General features: G+C 36.0%; 2 protein-coding genes across 15 annotated transcripts in view; one reads left to right on the top strand and one right to left on the bottom strand.

Annotated features, from left to right (window-relative positions):
- CFAP96 (cilia and flagella associated protein 96) overlaps positions 1-23,997 on the top strand; it is a 92,301-nt gene that overhangs the window by 4,133 nt on the left and 64,171 nt on the right. For 9 of the 14 annotated variants that reach the window (XR_014583717.1, XM_083834313.1, XM_083834306.1 and 6 more), the window contains exons 4-8: positions 1,438-1,575; positions 1,663-1,738; positions 2,795-2,974; positions 5,034-5,206; positions 7,049-7,097. Coding sequence is in view for 13 of the 14 variants with exons in the window: in XM_083834313.1 (XP_083690439.1) it covers positions 1,438-1,575; positions 1,663-1,738; positions 2,795-2,974; positions 5,034-5,206; positions 7,049-7,097 (616 nt within the window). In the remaining variant the exon portion in view is untranslated. Of the gene's footprint in view, positions 1-1,437; positions 1,576-1,662; positions 1,739-2,794; positions 2,975-5,033; positions 5,207-7,048; positions 7,098-7,584; positions 7,978-10,258; positions 10,371-14,364; positions 14,523-18,049; positions 22,669-23,997 lie in introns of those variants that run through there. The other 5 variants (XM_083834309.1, XM_083834310.1, XM_083834311.1 and 2 more) reach the window with 5 other exon arrangements.
- On the bottom strand, positions 10,925-14,356 carry CCDC110 (coiled-coil domain containing 110; the record flags this gene model as incomplete). The annotated part of the gene is made up of 1 exon (XM_083834266.1): positions 10,925-14,356. The coding sequence occupies exon 1, from the start codon at positions 12,713-12,715 to the stop codon at positions 10,925-10,927; it is 1,791 nt and encodes a 596-aa protein (XP_083690392.1). The 5' UTR covers positions 12,716-14,356.

Below are 23,997 nucleotides of genomic sequence, written 5' to 3'. Positions count from 1 at the left end.
GGGTAACCACCGTCTTCTCTTTTAATGGAATCCTCAGGCAAGTAATGCAGTGATTGTACCTTTCTTGTATCTGAAACTGACTCATATCTCACCTAAGGAACTAGAACAGAGCTGTATCTGTTGCTGTTCTTCATGTTGTTATTCTTGGCTGCCTGAATAGCAACAACTGTTGTAACTCTTTCCTTTACAAGGGAGCCATGTTTATTGTTGGCTGCAAATGCAGAGGTTGCAGAGATGTCACATTCTGAAGATGTGACTGAAGCCTAGGCCTTTATTTTCTTCCTATGTCCTTTCTTTATTATTTTGTTACTGGCATATAAAAAGCCTACTTGCAAAAAAGACATTTAAAGAACATGAGGCAAAGCACTTATAAGCTGGGAAATGCCAAGATAAAGGTTGTCTGTGCTTTGTCAGTTTGCCCATTTTCCCCTGTATTTGGGTTTATGAAGCCCAAAAGTAAAGGGAGGGTAATGAACAGGCAATGGTTAGTGTTCTGTGCAAAGATGGCAAATGTTACCTTGGCATCCTAATCCTGTCAGTATTCATTAATGGCTTGTTTAAATAGGAACTCTTTAAATAGGACACTTCACTTTTTCCCCGCAATAATTACAGACAGGCCAGCCAAAGCAGATTACCCGAGCTGTCTGGAGTAATTGACAAATCCCATACAGTAGTCCCTGTTTATATTTTTCTGTTCAGTTTTGGATGGTGGAGGCAGGGGGTTCTTTGTTTGGGGTTGTTCTGTGACCAGTGTAGCTGCAGCTTAGCGACCAAATTGCCATTCAGCTATTTCATCAGTTTGTCGTACGTTTATCAGCAAATACTGATTTTCAGGTTGGTCATGAAAACCAGTCTGTGAATTCCTGCAGCTTTCTAGACAGAGGGGTTTCTCCTAAATGAGTTGTGCCTCCTTTTATTTTCTTCTGTGACGAGGCAGAAAGATAACTAATATTTAGCATGTCCAGCAAAAAAAAAAAAAAAAAGTCTTTCAGACCACTACTCCACATTGCTTGCTGCTCCGTTGTTATAATGACAGTAAATTACTGTTCTCTGTAAACTTGTGGTAAAGACTGTCCTCTTGTCATCAAGCAAATCTGTTTAGCCTGTTTCTCTGGCTGGCTGTTTGTGAATATCAGTCTGTACTAGTATTATTTCACCTTGTTGGTGCAAAATTGATAATAATATAACTGTTTATATTATTGAGATGCCTCAAAACTTTGTCTCTGCTGACACCTTGTTTCTTTTCTGTCCATAACACCGTACACAGAATTCCTGTAATTGTAGTTCCTTGCACAGTGGATCTGGCCTGGTTTTATGTTTAACTCTGGAGACGTTACTTGTTTGGGTTTTCTACACATTATCATTTTGGCACACTACATATGGAAAGCCTGAAATATTTGCAAAGGTCTAATTAATGTGTTAATTTGTTATTTTTAGATGTGGAAAGGGCAGCTATTATGGAACTATAGGAGGTCCATTCGCATACTTTAGTGCACAATTGAAAGCCAGAGAAAGATACGTTCCTCCTGGAAAGAATTTTTATACTAATCCAGAAAAAAAAGGAACCGGATATGGGTAACTTCACTTCCTACTTTTTGCGGAGTAATTTATTAAATCTTTCATGAATTTTGAACATCTGACTAATTCATTCTCTTTTTACAGTTATGCAAATCTTACCATAGGAGAACAATATCCACATGAACCAGATGGGTATGAATTAGAAAAATTAAATGCAAAGGTAAAAAAAAAAGTCTTTATTATGTATCAGTCATTTTTATTTATTAGAATTTACGTGAACTCTTGTTCCCTATGACACTTCCTTTAACTTAAAGTCACAATGTTTATTTACAAGGTGGAGGAAGGAAAACAAATCAATCACCGTACTGTAAAAAAAAGGATTTAGTTTTAGTTACTTTATTATTTTTTCATGACAACTGGGAATATCCCACACAAGTTCTACCATTCAAGATTTGACCTTAGTGTTTTTATGTGTGAAGACATTAAGCCGCAATTGCAGTAATGACCAAACAATTCATATAGTAAGAACAATCGTAATTCTGTCATTGTCAGAAATGGGACCTTATTTTTGTAGAAGCTTTATAATAACAAAACAAAACAAAACCCTGTTCCTTTTTATCATATAAGTTCATAAATCTAAGACAGCTCCTAAATTTCCTTGCACCGATTTTAGTTTTCCTATGTATTTTCATTATATAAAGTGAAAAATTTTAGCAGAAGTACATTTTTTTTGGCCTAGGGTAAGAACAAGATTAGAAGAAACAATTCAGTTACCCACAGTTGAGACAAATTCGGAGTCAAACCTGTATTATTTTAAAGTAGAATCTGGGAAGTTGACATCTCCCATGGTGCAAAGAGCTGATTCATAGAGAAGCTCAATGTAGTAAGGTGCTCAGATTCTGGGAAATGTAGTGGCAACTGCTCACAACTGTGAGCTGCTATGCAGCTGGGATGCATGCAAGCAGCATTTTCAATATGTATATATGCATGTATGCCCAAAATACAGGTATAGCAATAATGTTAGACACGTCTTTAATGAATAGTGCTTTTCCTGACATTTTTCTACCACACTTTTGTAGTGATTGTTGTGCTTTCTGGTCAGTGTCTCTGTATGCTCCATCATACATGGTGTGTATTTAAATACCTTGATCAAATGAGAGAAGACAGAGTGAACATTCTCCAGGACTGAATTTAAATGCTTTCAATTTTTCAGTTAGAAGAATAAAATACAGCAAGAAAGATCAATATTCTTTCTTTCAAAGTATTTGTTTTACAGAAAGCACGAGAAGAACACAAGCGTTTGGTTAAAGGAGGGCCTTTCAAGATCAATCTACATCCCCAGGATTATTTTGACGTGAATCCTTATTTTAATGACAAACCTTTGCCACCTCTGAAGAAACCACCTCCAGAGAAGCCAATTGCACCACCTTTTAAACCAAGTTCTCCTGCTAAAAAGGTTAGTTTATCTTACAGCTACTGGAAACAAAGGATGAATATTTGGGTATTTCTGGTTAAGCTTTGCATGTAGTACATAAGATAGAAACCAATGTTTCTTTTTGCTATTACTTTCTTACTGTTAAAAGTGCGAAAGATATTACTCAGTTTATTTTTGCTTTCATTTTGCAAGGTAATGAAATCTTGTTTGACCCAATACTACCTGATAACCAGTTTCAAATAGCCTAAAAAGCCTTTTTTTCTTTTAGAAATCTGCATTGTGCTGTTAACATATGTTTAAATGACTACATATGCCATGAAAAACATTCAAAGCGGAAGGTTATGCAATAAATAACAGTAAGAATGGGTTACTCTAGCAAAATGAAATGCTCTTCTATTTTGGACTCTGTCAGTCACTCGTATCATTTTTGAACCTGTTGATTACTACCAGTCTATATAGTTATCTTTTATATATATATATTTTATATTTATATGTCTTTATATATATATCTTTTATATATATATATAAAAGGTAATTACTAGAAGTGTCACGGGAATGGATAGCTAGAAGGAGCAGAAAATCTCAGGTTAGGGCCGCTGCCCAGGGAAGGTCTGCAGGACTTAACTTAGGTTGCAGGAGATAACTCAGGAGTTAGCAGCAGACACAGATTTGGAATCAGCTTTTTTTTTTTTTAGAATTTTCTAATTCTTCAGTAGTTAGGAGATGGATGGGAATAAATGCATGTGGAAGGGCTCAGAGGACATAAGGAGTGAAGCTTGGGGTTAGTGTTGAGGAACGTAGTTCATTTGTTCCAGGTGCTTAGTGTTGTTATTTCTTAAAATCCAAATGGCTGCTTTTGCATTCCATAAAGCATTCCACCTTGATAGAGTTTTGTGAGATGAGATACTAAGTTTATGTCATTCACTTCAGGCTAAATCTTAATTCCAGTTTGAAATGGGCTTAAGATATAGGTGCATAAATCTGTCTCTCTTAGATGACTCCAGATACTTAATACAGTAACACCCCTTAATCAGTCCCTTTTCTATTCTTTGTTTTGGAGTTCCATTGCCAGTCATTTAATACCATGTTCTGCTAGCCATCATTTCACAATTATTCCGTCCTTCACCCTTGACTTATTTGACTGATACTGATTCATCTGAGAAAGGTGACGATAGCAGTGAAATTGTAACTATTTGGAAAGAGATAGCAAGAATACACACACATGAGAAATTATGTCGGGTGCTCAGCCTCACAGATGAAGCAGCTGAGATCCTTCAGTAGGGCAAAGCATTCTGAAAAGTCAGCTGCCAGACAGTCAGCACCTCTTCTGGCTGACAATGCCAGGGATCCTGCTCCTGGCTCTCCGTACTCCTCACTGTATATGCCGTCCCCATATATATAAATTATGTGCACAGAGTTCCTCTTTGCTATGCAAATCCTTATAGGAAAAATTGCTGTAGTGTTTAGATTGAATCATTTAATGTTGCACTTTTATGGGATGCAGCCTCAACAGATGGTAGGTTTTAGCTGTACTTGTGGATTGCAAAGAGTTAATAAGGCCCCTGCATGCTTTTTAACTAAAATTTCCCACTGTTGTAGTATTAGTGGACATAATATTACAGGAAAAGCCGATGTTGTATTCAGTCCAATCAAGCATATTGCTAATAATGCCAAAGTCTTACCTGTGTGGAATGATCGCTACACCTGCACCAGACATTGAGGTGTGCTAATGAACTAAAAGTGGCATAAGAATTCTCTCTCTTTTTATTTTTTCCACAACATAACTCATTTTATGAGTTATAATTTTACTTTTTCTATCACATTTTTATGATCCTGCCCTCAAAATCCAGACTTACAAAGAACATTTTAAACTGTGAATTCATCTAAATAATTACTAACATTTTCCTTAAAGTTTACAATGGAGCAGCATTTAGGCAGCAGTTGGTTTCTGTTTTTTATATAATATGATACAGTCTGCTATTCAGTATTCTTACTTGCTTTTGCATGAAAAACATGTTAATTAACTTAATTGTTTTGTAGATTGGCACTTTGAAGGGTTCTTTTTTTTTTTTCTCTTCAGTCAGGGGGCATGAAAGGAGGCACATTTGATCCTTATCCAAGCCATTCTGCTGATCCTTATGTAATTAAAAAATTTATGGCTGTCCCAACCAGTAAAGAACGAAAGATTTTCTATCCTCCTCCTGGATCAAAAAGCAGACCTGTTACAAGCATAATAACTTTAAATGTCACAAGGTAAGCCTCTTTAATTTAAGTTCATGTTTCATATATGCTGTCTACCAAAATTCATTAGCACAACTGTTTATTATAGTCTAAATTAATTAAATAATTGAAGGAATTAATTATTGACAAAAGGATAAGAAATGTGTAAAGAACCTGGCTTTCAAAATTTATTCCTACACTTTTGTAAATTCAGGTTATTGTAAAAGACTATACATATCCTGGAGATCTTCAAAATCATGCTGTACAGTTATCACTTAAAAAATACATATTTTTTTTCCTGACTTAGTAAATGCAAAAAGACAGGAGTGCTCCTATTAAAAACAAAATCTGCTTTTGTTTTCCCTTGTTTATGGAATAAAATTGGCTCCCTCTGCTGGCAAAAGTAGTACTAGTTAATTTAAGCCTGTGAAGCTCTGGAAACAATGGCACTCAGATTAGATTGCTGACTATAAACATGTCTCTGTGTAATGTTAGAAGAGACATTATAATACTATGGATAGGTATATAATCACATTCTTTATTTTTACTTTTTATCATGCTAAGGTATAACCTTTAAATAAATTTATTTTCTGTGTTTGGCTTTATTGTAATTCAAGCAGATAATCATGGCTGTGTTCTTTGGAGTTATTCAGAGAAATCACTTTCAAATGCAGATTTCTAAGGTTGCATGTACAGCAGCTAAACATAGACACCGATGTGCTTTTTGTTTTTTGCGTGCTTCATGAACAACATGAAATATTTTAGAAATGTTTGCTTAAAATTTTGAAAACTGTCTTAATGTGAAACATCTGTTTCACATTTGTGATTTTTCTTTTACATATCATATGTGAAGTCTAAGAAATACTGCTCTTTTATCTACCCATTACTGTTCTATTTAGTTTATTTCACCAAAAATCTGAATTTGCATAAACACTTTTTAAGTTGCAGGAATATTTTGAAATTTATATTTTTGCTGATAAGGCCAAACCAGAAGCTACATATTACTACTCCACATTACTTTTTATACCAATGGAAACTAAGAAATAATTGAAAGTACCTTTGTATACCTAGAAGCCTGTTAGCTACTAACTCTGATATAAGAAAGTACAGACTTCCATATGCCCACTGGTGTTTTTAAACTAGTGAAAGGGAAAAAGAATGGTATACTGGTCTGAGGAACCTTATCAGTGTATTGTTTGTATTGTTGTTTCATCAACAGAATAAAAATTCATGTTCCCAAATGAGATGTTATTATTGGAAAAAACGAGCTGCGTGTGAAGTAGGTTTTGAAATTGAAAGGGAGTAGCTGATTGTGAAGTATCACCATGTGCTCAGGGATACAAATATGATGGAATCATTAAAAATGTTTGTAAAGAGACACAAAACACACAGCTCCAACAGAAATTCCATAGAGAGAAATTAAAAATACTACTTCAAATTCTCTGCTACTATTTCTCTCCTCACAATTTTAAAGACAGTATTTATTTTTGCTTCATTATTCCTAGGTTTAGTGGAATGAGAATTGTGAACAGCATTTATTATAAGTATGAAGCTTATAGCTCATACAGTTAAGAAATTTGGTAAGACATTTTTCAAATCATCTGCTTACCCACTAAATTACAATGTTTATGTACTTTCCCATGGAAAGCTTATTTTCTGATATTTTGACCATAATCCTACAATTGGATTTGCTAACGTAGATTTTTGCTCTCACACAGAGCTCCATTGATACCAGTTAGGCTCCACAAGGATTAAAGTCGTTAAATCTAATTATAGGAAAGGGTGTAGCAGTTTTTAATTTCTATAAAAACTCTCCTATTTTGTACAGTGATATTCTACCAAAAGCTAATAAGTCACTCTTAATTTACATTCCAGATCAATAAATGCAAATAACTACAAGACTGCACACCTGACATCTGATTAGGTAAACATGATGAAATGAAGGATATACTTTTTAGATTGTCACCTCTTAACAGTACGCTTGCTAATAGGCATTCAAAGCAAATAAAAATGTGAAAAGTGGAATTTGAGTATATATGGCAATACAATATATATATATTTTTGTAATTATTGAGAATGCAATATTTGGTTATAACGCTATAATAATTTAAAGTCATATATTCAGTAAGTCCAAGGGTAAATATTTTTTCATCTTATTGCTTAACTGGACTTTTTGATATGTACTTTTACAAAACATACTTTCTAATGAGTAATTTAGGTTGCAAATTCATTATATATTATGGTGGAAGAAAGGGCACATCTTTCACAGTGAGTATTAGTGTATGTATCAACCCAATAATTCAGTTGTTGCCCATAGTGAAACTAAGGTCATTGTTTACCTTTATTAGAATTACAACTTGTAGTTTATTTCCACTGTACATTGTGTAAAAACTGTCGTATAAAATCTTCAGTTATGGTGACCTTCTCAAGATGACCAATATCAGGCATTGTTCGAAACCTGCCCGCAATCAGCCTATTATAAAAGGAGTCCTCTCTATTGAACAGCATCTGTTTACCACTCTTCCTGTGTTTCCTGACAGCCCTAAGTGTTGCCATATTCTCCAAGAGCAGCTCAGTTTCACTTTGTGTGTATGGAAGGATCCTAATAAACCTGATCCAACTTTCAAACTAGCTTCTTCTTGGATGGAACTGTGATCCTAAATGAACACCTTAGCTCTACCTTACTAATTTTTGTCAGATTTTTATACGTGGTCCAAGAAATCTGTTCATGTAAATACAAAGCTATTTTATTGTTTAAAAAAAAAAAAAGAAAATATCCAAATAAATCATAAATATCCAAATTATTTCATGAAGAAAACATTTATTCTTTTTTGTAAGTATCCTTTTTGCTGTTCACAGGATGAGTATTTTTTTAAGAATTTCTAGACTGGATCTCTCATTTCCATAAAAGAAAATAAAAATAAAACCAATGGTTGTTGGCCAGGTCTACCAGCACTTGCTAAGGTGTAAAACCCCTTCCTTTGAGATCAAGAGGACCCAACCATATTTTAAAATACTAACTTATACAAGAATGTTGATGTTTTCTTTATCCAAAGACCTGTAACAGAATTCCTTCTTTCTTTTTTATACCTCATATTAGGTAATTGTACTGGTGCTGGCATCAGGTACTTTAGTGTCTCTTTGTACAAATTATAAGGACGAAATGTCATGTTCTTCATTGATAAACTTTGTAGGTACAGCATTCCTAGGTAGATTGATCTGCACTGTACTTCCTCCTAACTTGTTCTGATGTAGTACAGCTGATGAAGACTGCTCTGAAGTTTTACTTTATGTCCTTCTGCCTTTTCAATTTTTCTTTTGTGTTTCAGTAATCTTGTCATTCCCTAGCGAAATGAGGAAACGAGATTAAAATATATGGAGCTTTGTTTAAAAACAAAACAGCAACAACAACAAAAAAAAACATGACAACCCAGTCTGAGAAAATTTTTAGTGCATGTGAGCTAACCTTATCTGGTAATCACAGGACCAATTACTTCTTCTGATAATTCCCTGTCAGAAAATGTGTGGTTCCAGTGATCTAATGCCTGTTTCTAGTTAGGGCCACAATATGCTGTTTTAATACAAGTGACAATTGTTTTAATACAATAAGAGTTGGCTTCTTGGTAGTGCACTTCATTATGATGGTGGAATTTAGAACTTTCTTAAATTTCATTGCCAATTATCTGGGATAGGGAGGACATCAGATATTAAATCATTTTCATGATAACAGCTTCCCTTACAGTATAGATATAGCCAGTCACCTTTATAAATAATTCTTACAACAATTTAATAGTTACAGTTTGAAGCAACTTCATGTTTCTGTAAGCATCAAATGCAATTAAATGCCTGACCATCTACTCAGCAGCCCAAGTATTTATGTTTTAGTGTCCTTATTGAATCTGTGTGTAGTGCAGAATAATAACAATAATTTTGCCTATCTCCATTAAAAAAAAAATCAAATAATGTTTATATGTGTTTTGTATTTTAAAATGTTTTTACAGGAAAAGGCATTAAGAGGTAGACTTAGATCTTTAATGTATTTTTAGCTGTCCTGATACATATATCAATACTGTTACAAAAACATACTCTACATTTAGTGTGCTGTATTACAAACCAGACAAAAAATTGTTGTTTGTTGTTGTTGTTACAATTGCTATTTATGAATTATTGAAGAAATGGGAAGAAATGGATTACTTTTATGTAGTAACAATCTCTGAAGATACTGAGCTTGTACAGTGTTGTATTAGTAGAAAAGTGAAGATGAATAATTACCTCTAAGTCTGTTCTGGAAACACCAACAACTGTTTTACTGTTATGGATTTATTTATTAAGAAGGTAAAAAAAAATCCTTAAAAATGTAATAGAATAAAGAGAAATAGTGTTGTAGAGACATGACACACAGGTTACTTTAGCTTCATAGAATATTACATGCAATACTTTTGTGAAATTTCTTCCTCCCCCTGTTCCCGTGGCTGAGAAAATCAGATTATTTGTGCAGTGACTGTATCTAAGAGGCTAATTTTTGTGTCTTTTATAGCTATGACCATTCTCACTACGTTTACAATGAAAATGTTAAAGTTCACGTTTTAAGTAATAACCTTTCTATGTCAGTATCTAGCATAAAAAGGTAAAGGTATCTTGTGTTAATTGAACATAGACCAGAATTGAATGTCATCTAAAACATATGGAAACATAGGTGAAACTTAGGACTTCTTGCAGAATAAGCTCTGAAATGTGGCATGTACTAAACTGTTCAGCTAAAAAGGTTATTAATATTCCCTTCTGACACTGAAATCTTAGAGACAGAATTCCATCTCCTGTAAACTGTCACAGTTTTATTACATTTCTGTAGACTACTTATAATTGTGTAAGGATTTGCTCTTGTGAATCTGTGAAATTCAGCCAAGTATCAAAAGGAGGATACAGTTTTGAGAACTTAACAAAAAATGGAAATGACTGAGCATCATAATTGTAAATGTTTTTTTTAAAAAAACGTATTTTTATTACAATTTATTTGAAGCAATAGACTGTTATATATTATCAGGAATTGCCTGAAAAAAAAATATTGATTTATTTCTTTAAAAGGTGGAAGAAAGTACTCCAGAGTGTCTCCAGAAAATAGTAACAAAGACCCTTGAATCCCCAAGATTTATCATTTAAACGCCTGTCTAGAGTTCACTGCAGTCAAATGGAAAAATTCCCAAACTTTGTGCGCTTGAGCAATTCATTCATTCAGGTTTTGTTGTATAAGAATATATACATTCTGCACAATCTCTTTTTCAGAAGCCTTTTTATCCCTTAGCAACTTGCCCTAAGACTTAAAAACAGCAAAGCTACAATTTTTCTAGTTGAAACCTAATGTAGCGTACAATTCTAGTAATATGCTTACCAGAAAAATCAAATGAGAAGGACAAATTGTGTACTGCGATGTTAGAAAACAAAAATACTTAATTTAGAAAACAAAAAAATTGATAAGTTACTGCAAAACGAAGCTCTTACCTTGTGAAAGGTATTCCAGAGCTGCATACTGAGAATCCGGAATTTCTTTACAAATTCCATAGGAATATTCAGAACAGTCATCTTGCATGGTGCCAAAACTGGAATTGGGTGTCCTTTGTGCCCAGACTAGAGCTGTAGCTTGGCCTCGGAGATAAACGTAATCCTTATGCAAATGGTGGAATTCAAACTGTAATACATCTCTCTCATTTTCAATAGTCCACAGGTGATTTTCTAATATTAAGTGTTCTTCAATCAGTTTTCTAATGTCATTTTCATATTTGAAAACATCTTGTCTATGTTCCTGTAGTTTTTCTTAAGTAACTGATTTTCCTCTGTGATGTTTGTTATTACGGTTGATAACTTCTTGCATTCTCTGTTAGCAGTGGTCACGTTAGACTTCAAAAGATCAGTATCTGCTTTTGCATTTCTGAGTTCAGTCATAAGTTTCTTTTCTATATAATCTTTATCTGACTGGACTTTCTTAAAGTCCTTCAGCAGCATCTGTTTAGCATTAGAACATTCCTGCAGGCTCGTTTCAAGGTTAAGTTTCTTGTCTGCCAGTGTTTGCATTAATTGAAGATGAGTCTCCCGTTCAGATTTCATTGCAGTTTCTTTTTCCTTCATTTGTTGTATTTCATTCTGATTTCCTTCAAGCTCTTGCTCTAGGGAACTCTTTTCTTCTGTAAGCTGGGATATTTTTATCTCAAGTTTTTTATTTGTTTTGTGTACCATGGAGCATTCCTTTTGCAAGCACTCTAGCATTGCACTGAGCTTCCCTTTTTCACAGATAGCAGTAGTCATCTTTTCTTCTAATTTCTTGTTCCTAATTTGAAAATCATGTAGTGCCTGCATTGTTTGTTGGTTTCCATGATGGAGTTGACTCTTCTCTTCCTCAAGGATTATTTTCTGTTTCTGGAGTTCTTTACATTTTCTTAATAAGTTCTTTACTTCCTTAATACATTCCTTGTTGTCTTCTTGTGATTTAACCAACTGCTTTAGCATACTTTTCTTTTCTTTAGCTAAATGCTTAATTTGTATATCACAGTTTGATATTTTTTCTTTCAAAGACTGTATGGTAACAGCAAGAGGTTTGACTTTGTTCTTGAGAGCTAAATTTTCATTCTGAAGATCGTGTACTCTTTTTTGCAAATGCTCAGAATTTTTCAGAGACTTTTGCGATGCTTCAGTTTTCCCATCGTATTCAGAGGTTACTGTGATTTCACTCAACTTCTGATTTCCTAGCCTCGGTGGTGTCTGATTTAAAACAGTCAGTTGCTCTTTTTCTAGTTGCTTTTTGTGATCAAGCATTAGTAGCTTATCTTTCACCATTTTGGAGAAAGAATTAACCTGGAATCTGTCACCTTCACTTTTAAATTCTTTATGTACATTTTGGTTTTCAGATTCTGCTTTTTCATTGCACACTGTTGTAGGAGAAGAACCCCAAACATTGGCACTTTCAGAGTTTCTGTAAAATTCTTTAATAAAATGTAAGTGATTTTCTTTAAGTGGAGCTAAAGTAATATGTGATTCATTTAAAGAGGTAACAGTTTCTGCAACTTCTTTTAAGTTATTTAATTTTTCTCTGTGTAAAAAGACAGATTTTTCTGTATTCTGTGCTAGCGAATCTGAGTCAGTACTGACTGACTTCCAAAATTCTTGTTTCAGCAACTTGGTTGTATAGTTAGTATCATCTGTTTTATGAAATTCTTTCCCATATTTGGGAGAAGGTACAGGAAGTTTAGATTTACTCCAAATTACCTTCTCCTGGGCAGCATTCAACCTTTCTGTCTCCAGATCAGTGCCAGATACCAAATGTCCACATTTATATTCATTCTTCATTGCAGGTAACCTTTTGTTTCCAAGCAGATCTTCTGACTGTTCAGCCTTTTCAGTGGCTGTATTTTGCAGTGAAATCCTATGTGAACTTTTTATGTCACTGACCACATTTACAGGATTGGAATGTGCTTCCACATGCTCCTCAGAACAGGGTTGTTGGTCATGGTGAACTTTTCTCTTAGAAGACGGCGCTTTGGGATTTTCCATAGGCTACCCCACAACATTAAAAACAAATGTACAAAAAACTATCATACTGTAAGAACTGTGAAACATTGCAGTACTGGAAGCATAAGACAACTAAGCTGTTAATATCAAGGCACTTCTCAACCAAGACTTGTACAATTTTATCTCCGTGAATGCCATTTACCCTTTAAAAGAACATAAACAGTTTTCATGGGCCTTATTTAATTCAGTACTGGGCTTTGGAGCAGGTATAACATACTGAGTAAGTGTCTTAAATCGATTAAGTATATTTCAAGCAAAGGAAGGATGACCTAAAGAGACTATAGCTTGTTTCTGATTAATTTGTCATCCCAGTTAGTTTGAAAGAAGGGCAAACTGGATTTACACAAAATAGAGGCAGAAATAGGTTTTATGTGTAGGAGAGGAGCAGTATTTATTCCCTTTCTTCATTTCTCTCTTTTCGCTCCTTGGCTCTGTCTGTTACACTATAGGCTTTGTATTGCATTCCATATCCAGTGTAAATAGTCCAAACGAATATGGGGAAGATCAAGCTACCATTTTATCTGTGCAGAAAAGAAACCGAACTGTAATCATAATGGGTTGGACAGAACAGTATATGTATCTGTGGCTTCTCAGGAAAAAAAAAACATTGTTATTTTTTGTACCCAGATTTCCCTTTGGGTTATTTTCCAAAAACCACGTAATTCTCAAATCCAAAATCCATCTAAAGAATAAGTTGTTTGTCAGTAAAAATTGTTAAACATACCAGAGATGCATCACTTGCTGTGCAAGTCATCAAAATCTTGTCTGATGTACATACTGTAGTTTTCATTTCAAATATATTTTTATTTAGTATCTCACTGATTTTATACTGTACCTGAAAGAGATTGAGATTGTTTATAGAAAAATGTAGAAGTATTTGACTTTCCAAAAATATGCTATTAATTAGGAAGTTCTCTCCTGGGATGGACAGACTGGATGAAAGTGGGGTGTAGGAATATGGAATTGTGTATAACGAGCAAAGTGTAAAGCTAAATGTCCTTCCTATGTCAAATCTTTAGCTTTTATATAATGAATCAGATAAAATGATGACAGAAGAATTCTTCTGTAAGGGTGGCTTAGTGTTCTGTGAAACATGACAGTTTACAACAATGGAGTAGGTTCTGCTGTCTACTGACAATGACAAGGTGAAATTAACTTCCTTGAAAACAACAGAGCTTCCTTGAGTTTATAGTAGTACAAATTAGAGAAAGATCCTTCCTTTTTTGTTTCCCTTGAACTCAGTTTTGTTCTTCCTCTTTGTTTTTCTAAGATTTTCTAAGCCCTCAAATACTACTATAACTAAGAAAGAGCAAGAACCTTGAAGTGAAATTATTTTATCAGTGAACAGATGATGTAAATGTATACTTACTGTACATAAGAATATAAAAGACCTAAGGCCATATCTGAAAATGCAGGAATTGGTGTTTATATTTTAAGAGCATTTCTGTTCTTTTACCATGTTAATGTGCTCCAGAGTCTGTTGCCGAAGTGTCTGAACTGATTTCAGCTGTTGTTGAAGAACCTAAAATGTAGAAAATAAATGTCAGAAAACTGGTAGGTAGTTACCTATTTTTTTAAATATTGAAATGAATTAGGTTATTTTCTCAGTTTAACTCATGTTCATTTTCTAGTTCTAAGATTGTTTTCATCCTGCCTGAGTCAACAAGAGTTCATCAAATGGTTCTTTTACCATTCAACAGCCATTTAGAAAATTATTTGCAATACTGGAAGGATTTCAGCATCATTCTTCCTGGACAGTTGCTCACATCACAGAAAGCACTGTCATATCTGGCATCACTTTGTCTTTGCTGAGACCAAATGTGTTTACATTAGAATTCATACTCCAGTTCCAAAGATCATCTTTTGGTTTAGACTGACATGTACTGGTTGGACAACATAAGCAAGCTGGACTGTCTCTTGGCCTAGTGAAGGGAGAAGCCCTGGTGTTCTATATTAACAGAACTAATCTTAGCTAAGCTCTAATGACTTAAAAGTGCTTTAAAATAAATAGTGCAAATGCTTCACAAAGATCAAAAAATGTTTTTCTGAATGAATCATTATGAGGTCACAGGAATTCAGAAACTCAGTGAAAACCTTAGCTAAAGGAATGAACCTGTGCATAGAGCAAAACATGTAGTTTTCTATGTATTCTGCTTTGGAAGAAAATTCTCCGCAACATAAAAGAGGAGAAAAAGGGGCAGGTAGAGAATACTGTACATCCCGTACCTGAGTTATGTGACTATACTGCTATTAAAAGCAAAACCAACCTACTTTGCTAGTCAGTATCCAAATGGAAATTGTAGTTTGAAAGTATGCTGTCAATTTCAAAATACTTCAGCAAATTACATCAGTTAAAAAAAATATCGTTAGAGAATGACAGCTCCTATGGTCTTCAGTCTGAATACAGTTTATAAGTATACTGAAGCAATCGATCAGTCACTGTATTTGTATTTATGTTCATATTAACTAGTTCACACATAAAGACCAATACAAAAGAGACTAGCTTTGAATTAGATAACTCTGTGAACACTGAGATTTAACACTTCATCCTAGCAGCTCCTGTGAACTTGAAGTAAGGCATCTTTGATCAGTAGCTAGCCTGAGCTACTCCTGTTGCTCTGGTGAAGTCTGGTACAGGCCAGTTTGCCAGCAGAGGTTTGGGCATTCTGACAGGCACATCTGTGTACTTAAATAAATGCACCATATGGGAATCATGCTAGCTAAGACTGTCTTTACATCCAGTCATCCTGTTCCTGTCTGCAGACAGAATCAAATCTGCTTATTTCGAGGGCTGTTTGCGGGTGAATTGGATCTTCTACTCCTGTTGTATGATTACCTGCAAATAAAAAAGACATTTCTACAGTTAGCACTGCTTGATGTTCACAGGAAGAGCTGTTTCAAATCTAGACATCAAGGGAAAAGGGAGAAAACTTAGCCCTGCAGAGGCCGAGGAAGGGTGTAAGAGCTTTTTTCTTCTGCTGTTGGTGTTCTCAGCCCTGCTGCAGTCCCTGGCACAGGATGGGAACACATGCAGGTGAATTAGTGTCTGGAGAACCTCTGAGGAAGAGGCCCAAGGCTCCAGCAGGGAGAATACCTCTTTGAAAGAGATGAAGCAACCATTGCAAAACACGTACCTTGGGGGACTTGTGTCACCACCATGCTAGTCAGGTGTGAGGGGTGGCCCCAGGACGAGGTGGGATAGCCCTTCGTTCCGGTGCAGAGACCCAGCGGTACAGTTTTTCCTCCCTCTGGAGGCTGCCTTGGCCTGCACCATCCCCCACCTCCTATGTGAGGAGGAGGAGGAAGGCTGGTGCAGCCCGCTGGTCCCCCTGCGGTCCCGATGCAGTGCGGCGTGTCGTGGCAGTGACATCACAGTTCTCAGGGAGAGTGTGGTGACACAGCATGGTGCCACCCCCCCGGGTGCTCCATCCCACTGTGGTGCCGCTATGGCTTCCGCTCAGGCCTCCCCTCTGTGGTGGCAGAGCAAGGCCGCCATTTCCTTCACCAACAACCAGGGCCTCCGACAAGGGGCAGAGGAAGGCCTGTTTTCAGCCGCTGTTCCTGCCCCGTTGCCCCTGTGATGGCGGCTGCCTGCTTGGCATGGCAGCCCTCATGCGTCTGAAGGCAGCAGGGCACCTGGGGGGATCAGCTCCGGGGGACCTCGGGGGAATGTCACCCCGCGTCCAGTGCTTCCTTCCTTGTGTTTTGTTTTGGAGTTTCTTTTTAATTCTTGCTGCAGACACCTCCCTGGGTTGTCAATGTAAGTGGGTGGCCTCGCTCTGCTATGGTCACACTTGTGATACATGTTCTTGTCTTTTACGTTTTTGAAGTAATATTCTGTTGTGCATTGTTTAAATTGTGTGAGTGTAGTTTTATCCTTCCAGGAAAAAATAAAAAGTTTCCCTATCAAAATAAGTGGAGCTCCTAACACATGTATGAACAATATTCATTGTGTTTTCCATGCTTGAGGTAGTAAAGCAGACATTCACTATGAATCACTTGTATTCATGTGAGTAGAGTCATTAAAAGACTGTTTTTGTAATTAAATGACTCAGGACGGTTAGACACAGATTGTTAAACTGTGTTACTTCTCATAAAGCACCTGTAAGGCTAACAAATGTGGGAAACCTTTGCTAAAGCAACTAAAACCGTATATAATTGACATTCTTTTGGGAAGCAACACTACGAGAGGTAAAGTCTTTTCTCAATTGTAACTCTCATCTATGTCAGGGTTTTGAGTTAATGCTTGTATAACAGTTAATTGGCAAAGCATATTTTTTTAAGCTCTACATTGCATAAAAACTGGTAGAATTTGTCTATGAAAGATTAAGTTCAACCCGGATTGTTTTATTTTGTGCTCAAATTGTGTGTAGTTACTTCTTTCAAGATTTTTTTTAATAGGGAAAGAATAAGTGGATGAAATATGTAGCATATATATTTCTTAACCAGCTTTAGCAGTGGGAGATGTTGAAGAAAATTCTGAATTTTTTAATATTCACCCCAGGGGCTTGTTGGTCAGTCTTTATGCTAGAAGTTTGCATATGTGCTTATAGCTTTGGAAGAATATAGTCCAACAGTCTGACACAAATGCATTGGTAATGGTATATTTGAACATTGTTTTGGAAGGATAGTTTACGATTATGGATAGATGACAAAAGAGTCACATGGGGATTGTGGCTCCTAGTCCTTGAGAGTGGCATAGCTGTAATATTCAAAGTTTTCAGGCTCTCCAAATATTTCTAACATGTTTTTGCAGAAGTACAAAGTTAGTGAACCCTTTTACACCTGTTGAGGGACAGCTGAAGAGTTTAGTGGCTGGAATTAGTCCAGCAGTATTACACAATAGCAAGAAATGTAAATCTTATATTTAGCTACTTACTCTCCAACCCAGAAATATATTTTTTCTCATTTTTATGGCATCATAAGGGTAAAAATAAGTTTAGGCTTATGTTAATAATCTGGAACATAAAATCTGTCCCTGTAATCTTTCCCCCAATTATTATTTTTTGATATTATTCTAACATTACTGACAGTGTTGTCATCAGAGGTGTTTATTCAGTACTATTCTCTGAACTGGAATCAGAACCTTTTACTAGGAGCCACTGCTGGAGGACTTGGTCCTTAAAGTTTTGGGAATAGCTTTTTAACAGTTAATGATTTTAATTTTTGAATCAGGCATTTCAACTTGTCCTTCAGCTATGCTAGCAAATCAAGTAAGACGTTCTCACATTGGGCTGCTTTATCAAAAATAACTTACAAAATGTTTGTATGTTTTTTTTTTTTTTTAAAAAAAACTATTTGCCATAAAAAATCCAGATGATATCAAGAAGCTTTGCTGCCAAGTAGTGCAAGAGGGAGAAGAATGAAGGTGGTGCAAGAAAAAAGTATAATTTTCAAGCTGAGCTCTTTCATGATTCTGGTATAAGCCATCCAAATTGTGGTATTTTCTCAGAATATTGAATCTTTGTTAATGAAGATAGAATCATTAAGATCAGTGAGTTCTCCCACTGGTCCAGGTAGGGCTATATTCAACAAGTCAAGTTAGTATTACCAGGAGTCTCTGTGTGAGTCTCAGTCAGCAAGAGAATAAGTCCAGTGGCATAGTATCCATTTAAAGACCAAGGAAAGATACTAAATAACGAAACCAAAGCTACACCAGAAAAAGAACATTTACTTGGAAGTTTCTTCATGGTATGCTGTTGCCTATTTGCACCATCAGAGGGTGTGTTGTGCTCTAGAGACTGTACTTGGTATATCTGCATTGTGATCTTCCTGGAATCCTGAAAAGCCAGTGAGAACAGTAAGGACAACCACAAAAGCCTTCTGGAGCTGTCAGTTCCTGTTTGCAGTTTAATAAACAAGGTCAGCTGTTTGAGAGCTGAAAAGAAAAGCTTCTGAAATAGAAATGGTTGGTCCCAAATTTGACACATGTGGAGAAGGTATGGAAGTCTTCACCCGGAAACAATAACATTATAAAATTCTGATGTACATGTTTATCTTAAACAAGACCAATACCTTGTTTTGTTTAGAAATAAACAACACTGTATACTTCATTTTATATAAACAAATACCCAGACATTGACCCATGAGAATTCCTCTGTATTTATCCAGCAAGAAAAACAATGAAAAATAACAGAATAAACAAACTGTTCTTTTCGTATTTCTTAAGCAATGTACAAGAAAACTTTCCAGTGCAGAAAGAAGTCCCAGGAAGTTAAACTGTACAGAATCAGAGAAAACAGCAGCGGGCCATTAGGTTTGGCTGCAAATGAGGTGTTGGTTTAGCTAGTTAGAGTTTGACAGTTCTGTGTTAGCAGTCAACGGGGATATTCCATCCTTCTGTCCATCCTGTCATGAGCTCTTTTCTATGATATTTTAGTTACCTGTTTTTGAGATAAAGACTGACCTAGATTGTGAGCTCCAACACAACAGACTCATTAAAAACACCAAAAAAATATTGAATAAGAGATGTAGAGGGGAAAGAAACTGAAAAACAGAGGAAGCAGCAAGAGACAAGAGCAGCAAGTAAAAATACAGTGCACCAGAAATGCAGCAATGAGTGGATTAAATTCAGGAATCACTGAAAAGTAAAACAAGGAAAGGAACAGTCAGGATTCTGCAAATTTGTTTATGAGTATGCAGCTACCTGAGTAAGGACAAGTCACTTAGTTATGAGGTTGTTTTACTGAGTTTGGGGAATAATGTGATCTTTGAAGAAAAACAAACAAACAAGACTTTCAAAAGATATCAATTTTATAGGACATTTAAAATATGAAGACATTTACAAAGCAGTTGGGCTACCTTGGTAGAACTGATGGAATACATACTTCAGCATCAAATTTTAATGGTGATTAGAGAGTAAAAAATGGGGAAAATGTGTGGTAGGAGAAGCCTTGAGTTTGCTTTAAAAATGACATTTTGGAATTTTCTAGGCTTCAAAAATATATTGGGTTGCAATTTGGGGAAAGAAATCAGAAAACAAAATCTAATGAAATATTCAGGGATAAAGCAAAGTAAAAATTATAAGGAGAAAAGGATGTGATGCAAACAGCAGTATTGTAGGGAAGAGCTAGGCATGCACTTAATGGAAGTAAATAAATGCAGTGCCCCATCAGTATGTGCTAGAGCAAAAAACCATAAAAGAGCCAGAAAAAGATACAGTGCAAACCTATAAGGAAATGAAGTAGTGTTCTTCATGCTGTGTCTCAAGGGTAACTTGAATACCACTCAGCTGCCTGTGTTCTCCCATGACTTGGCTCAGAGACTCTTCAGAGACCTTGCCAGACCAGGACTTCTGTGGCCACCAAGGCAGGAACAGGGCAGAAATCTCTCAGCTGAGCCCTCATTGTGTAGTCCCAATCTTTGCGTATGGTGGTGGAGATCCCCTTTGTGCCCTAGAAGAGGTTTTTGGCGTTAGTTTCTGAATGGGACTTAGTGGATGCTGGTATGCTTGTGCAGCCCAATTCCTTTATCCCCCACTGCTTGCCCCAGGAGCTGAGGGCTGATGACCAGGACTTTTTAGTCTGGGAAGTGTTACAACAGGTGAATGCAATACCTGATGTTACATTAAGGAGTTTGGTTAAAAAATGGGTTGTGTGATGAAAGTGTGTAATTAGTCGCGTCACGTGAACATAATTTCTGCTTTGTGATTAGGTGAATTGTATATTGAGTTAAAACCTAATATTGAAAAGAAGAAGTAAATTGTAACTACTTTTCGACAAAGAGTACCAATTCCAGGCCTCAGGAAGAGAATCTGAGCTATAGAACAAATTCCAATAAATGAGGAGGATCAATTTCAAAAGGTCTTTATTGTATAAATGTGTGTATAGAGTAATTGTTTCTGGTGAGGTTACTTCTTTGTTTATAAAGTCATTTACTAGACAAGAGGAGATGAAGAGAAGGGATGGAAGAATTCCTTAGGTCTCTGCGCAAACAAGCGGAAAGTAAGCATCTTTTGTGTACCAACTTCTTGATTCTTCGTTTAACTGTGAACATCTAAAACTCCAATAATTAGAAAAATCTAGGTTTGTATTGGGTTAAAACATTCTTCTTCAGGGGAAAGGAAAGCATTGTATGTTGTGTGAGTGTTTTGCCTGGTTCTTATCCGAGATGTTGAGCTAAGCAGGGTAAAGAAACCTTTGGACAGACTGCTGTCCTCCTAATTTGCAATATCCAGTGCCAACCTGTCTTAAGACTGTATGGCTCAAGTTTTTATAGACGCAGGAATCTTCTTAGGGAAATCTGGGTTAAACATGAACAGCTGATTAAATGTGTCTGTCCTCCTAAATATGACAGAAATGTTAAAATCAGCTACAGGGACAGCTGTTACCTCTTGATTATTGTGAGACGATGAGTGGATGTGTTCCATGAACCTTTGAACAGGTGCATCCTAGACAGGTTTATTAAAACACTACAGCAGTAACTATTCAAGTATGCAAGGCATTAGGATCTGATGTGGTGATCACAGAGATAGACTCGATTAAATACTTGAAGATGTCACTTTGGTTCTCTAACTTGAGAGGCGACATGTAAATCATTTTCTATCATTTGTTTAAACTGGCATCTTTCAGGGAGGTCTGAGGTATCGGGGCAGATTCATTTAAGACATAAACTCAAAAGGAGATTATTTATTCACTGCTGTGCCAAACTTGGTGAATTTTATGGATGTAACTACTGTATTGCCCTAATTCATTGTTTACTGTGCGTCCAGTACCCTCTGTTCTTGCTATGTAAATTAAGATGTAAGGTTAGACTTTTTTTTTCCTGACCTTGGAATTAAGGGAAAAAAAGAGCTTGTCCTACTTTTGGATTAATATATTTTGTTTTGTAATACGGTGGGAAGATGTGTTTGAGCCCTTTCAGCATTTAGGAGGAAAGGCTGTTTTTGGAAGATTTAACTGCCATGAAAATCCTTTTGGCAAACAGCAATGAGATCCAGTGCAACACTGCTGTCTGAATGCCTCGGAGGCTTTGCTTTTTTCCTTTACCTGCCACAGTAGAATCAGCTCATCTGTCCAGGTGCTACCACTATAATGCATATTTTACTCAATCCTTACTTTGCCTAAAGCAGGGCAATGGCTGATACTATTTTATGGTAACAGTCTTCAAAAGCCCCGTCTCCATTCAGTTGTGACCTTCAAAGGACAGCCTTTTTGTCACAGGGGTGTTAGGACTCTTCATACACACTTCATAACGGCACTTATCTCATTAGAGTGAGAATGGAAAAGGCTGGACGAATTATGAGAAGAAATAACATTTTTAGAATTTATCCTTCCTGTTGTGTTTTTCCCCTTCTATACTGTAACCCCCTTTTCTGCTTAGTCTGGATTTGAACCCGTGGGGTAGCAATTATTTGTTCTCTGTACAGTGCCTGATACAGTTGGGCCATATTTGAGTGTTCTTGCAATACACGCTTTTCTTATAAATAATAAAATAAGGTAGGTGCTGGAAGAATCTCACTTTGAAAGAATTATACTTCTCACTTCATACATCCTATTTAGGTATAGTTTTGAACTGGCTCACCTAAAGAGGTACAAGAGCTAAAGCAGTGAACAGGAATGCTTTCTGTATAAGTGACTGTAGTTTTGAAAGTGGTGGTATTCCTGCACTGAAAATAAAAGGAAATTAAAGGAATTTGCAAGAGTAAAACAGCAGAAAGAGATGTAATTCTTGAAATTAATTAAAAAAAAATATTAAAATGTCTTGGTTAAGCTCTTCATTATTTTAGTTTTTACACGTTCACAGCTTTCTTAAATGTGCAAGCTGTAGATGTGTTACACGTCCAGTCTTAGCAAAGTATAGAAATGGAAATAATCATGAAACTGCCAATTAGAGAAATTTCACTGAGAAATATGATTACTAAAAAGATAGCATTCATTTATAATGAGTATGTTGAATGAGTGCTACACACAAACTGAATAGTCAAGATACGGAAAGTATATTTTACCTGTAAGTAGACTGAAAGATAAACTAATTGTCATGTGCGCAATCATGGCTTCTCTTTCAGATTATTCTTCCTCAATGAAAACTACCTATGCCTGTGGTTTGTGTATCTGCACAACCTACAGGCACCTTGTAACTCTACTGCTGCTCAGCTGCTGCTCTGAAACTTGGATTCGTTTCTACGTGCAAAGGGACTAAATGTTACTGTGCCTTGTGGCAACATGTAGGGAGTTGCTAGTGACACCCTACAGGTTTTGTGTGATGCCATGAACAACTTTGCTCTTTGTCATAATAGAGAAACATTTTTATTTTTTTTTGTCTTGAATGGGCTGAAACAGTTTGCCTGCATGTATTACTTGCGTTTTTTGTTTTAGCCATTGAACATATTGGTCCAGCCACTTCTCTGTAGTGTACGTGGTCTAATTAATATTTAACTTTTTATAGGCTGCTGGATGAGCAGGATAATTAAAAACCTCTTAAATCAGGAATATACTAAAAAGATTTTTTTTTCAAAAAAAATCGTTTTACACAGAATATGATGGATAAAAATGTTACTGAGTGATATCTGGAAAAGGAAAAGCCAAAGCTGTCAAAAGCTTGCAAGAGATTTTTCCTCTTGCTCAGAATCCTCCTTATGTTTACTAAATATTTTGTCTTCTGAGTAATGAACAATAATCATTAACGTCTCTACAGTTTTCTGTGTTCCTGAAGTTGGCACTCCAACACAGCTGTAATTTTGCCAGCAAAGCTTTCTTTAAAGCTTTATTTTGGACAACTGTCCTTAGCCTGTGCCATCAAGAATTTTTTTTCAGGGTAATATAATATACAATCTTTCAAGACTGTCCTAAAACCTTTAGCAGTCTTTGGATCATGCCCTGGTGTGGGGAGAGCAGGGATTTGGCAGGCTGAGTGTAACTGAAAGCACTCAGTATGCTAAGACAAATGTGCGCTCTACCAGATCTGGAAACAAACCCCTTTGTGAACTTTGGTGTTGTGTTGTGTAGATGGTATTACTTACCAAGCATGCACTGTGAAGACAGGATCCTACTTGGTGGTGCCACAGAACAACTGAATGTGTGCTGAAGAGTTGTAGTACGCATTTTACTTTAAAACTTCGTATTTTAAGGAAAAGGAATAATCTGCTTATGGAAAATTCTTGTTAACTTCTAAAAGAAACTATCTGGATAGCTTGCTTGGATGTGAGGAGCTAAAAAAAAAGAAACACAAAAGGGCAAAACTACAGAATGTGGCTGCCTTTAAGAGAAAATTCACTAGGTATATGTCAACAAACATGTTTTGTTTACCACTGTTTTATTCATGAA

This window comes from Anser anser (assembly GCF_964211835.1).
Source record: "Anser anser genome assembly, chromosome: 4".
Lineage (NCBI taxonomy): Eukaryota > Metazoa > Chordata > Aves > Anseriformes > Anatidae > Anser > Anser anser.
This window is presented reverse-complemented; position numbering and strand designations above follow the sequence as displayed.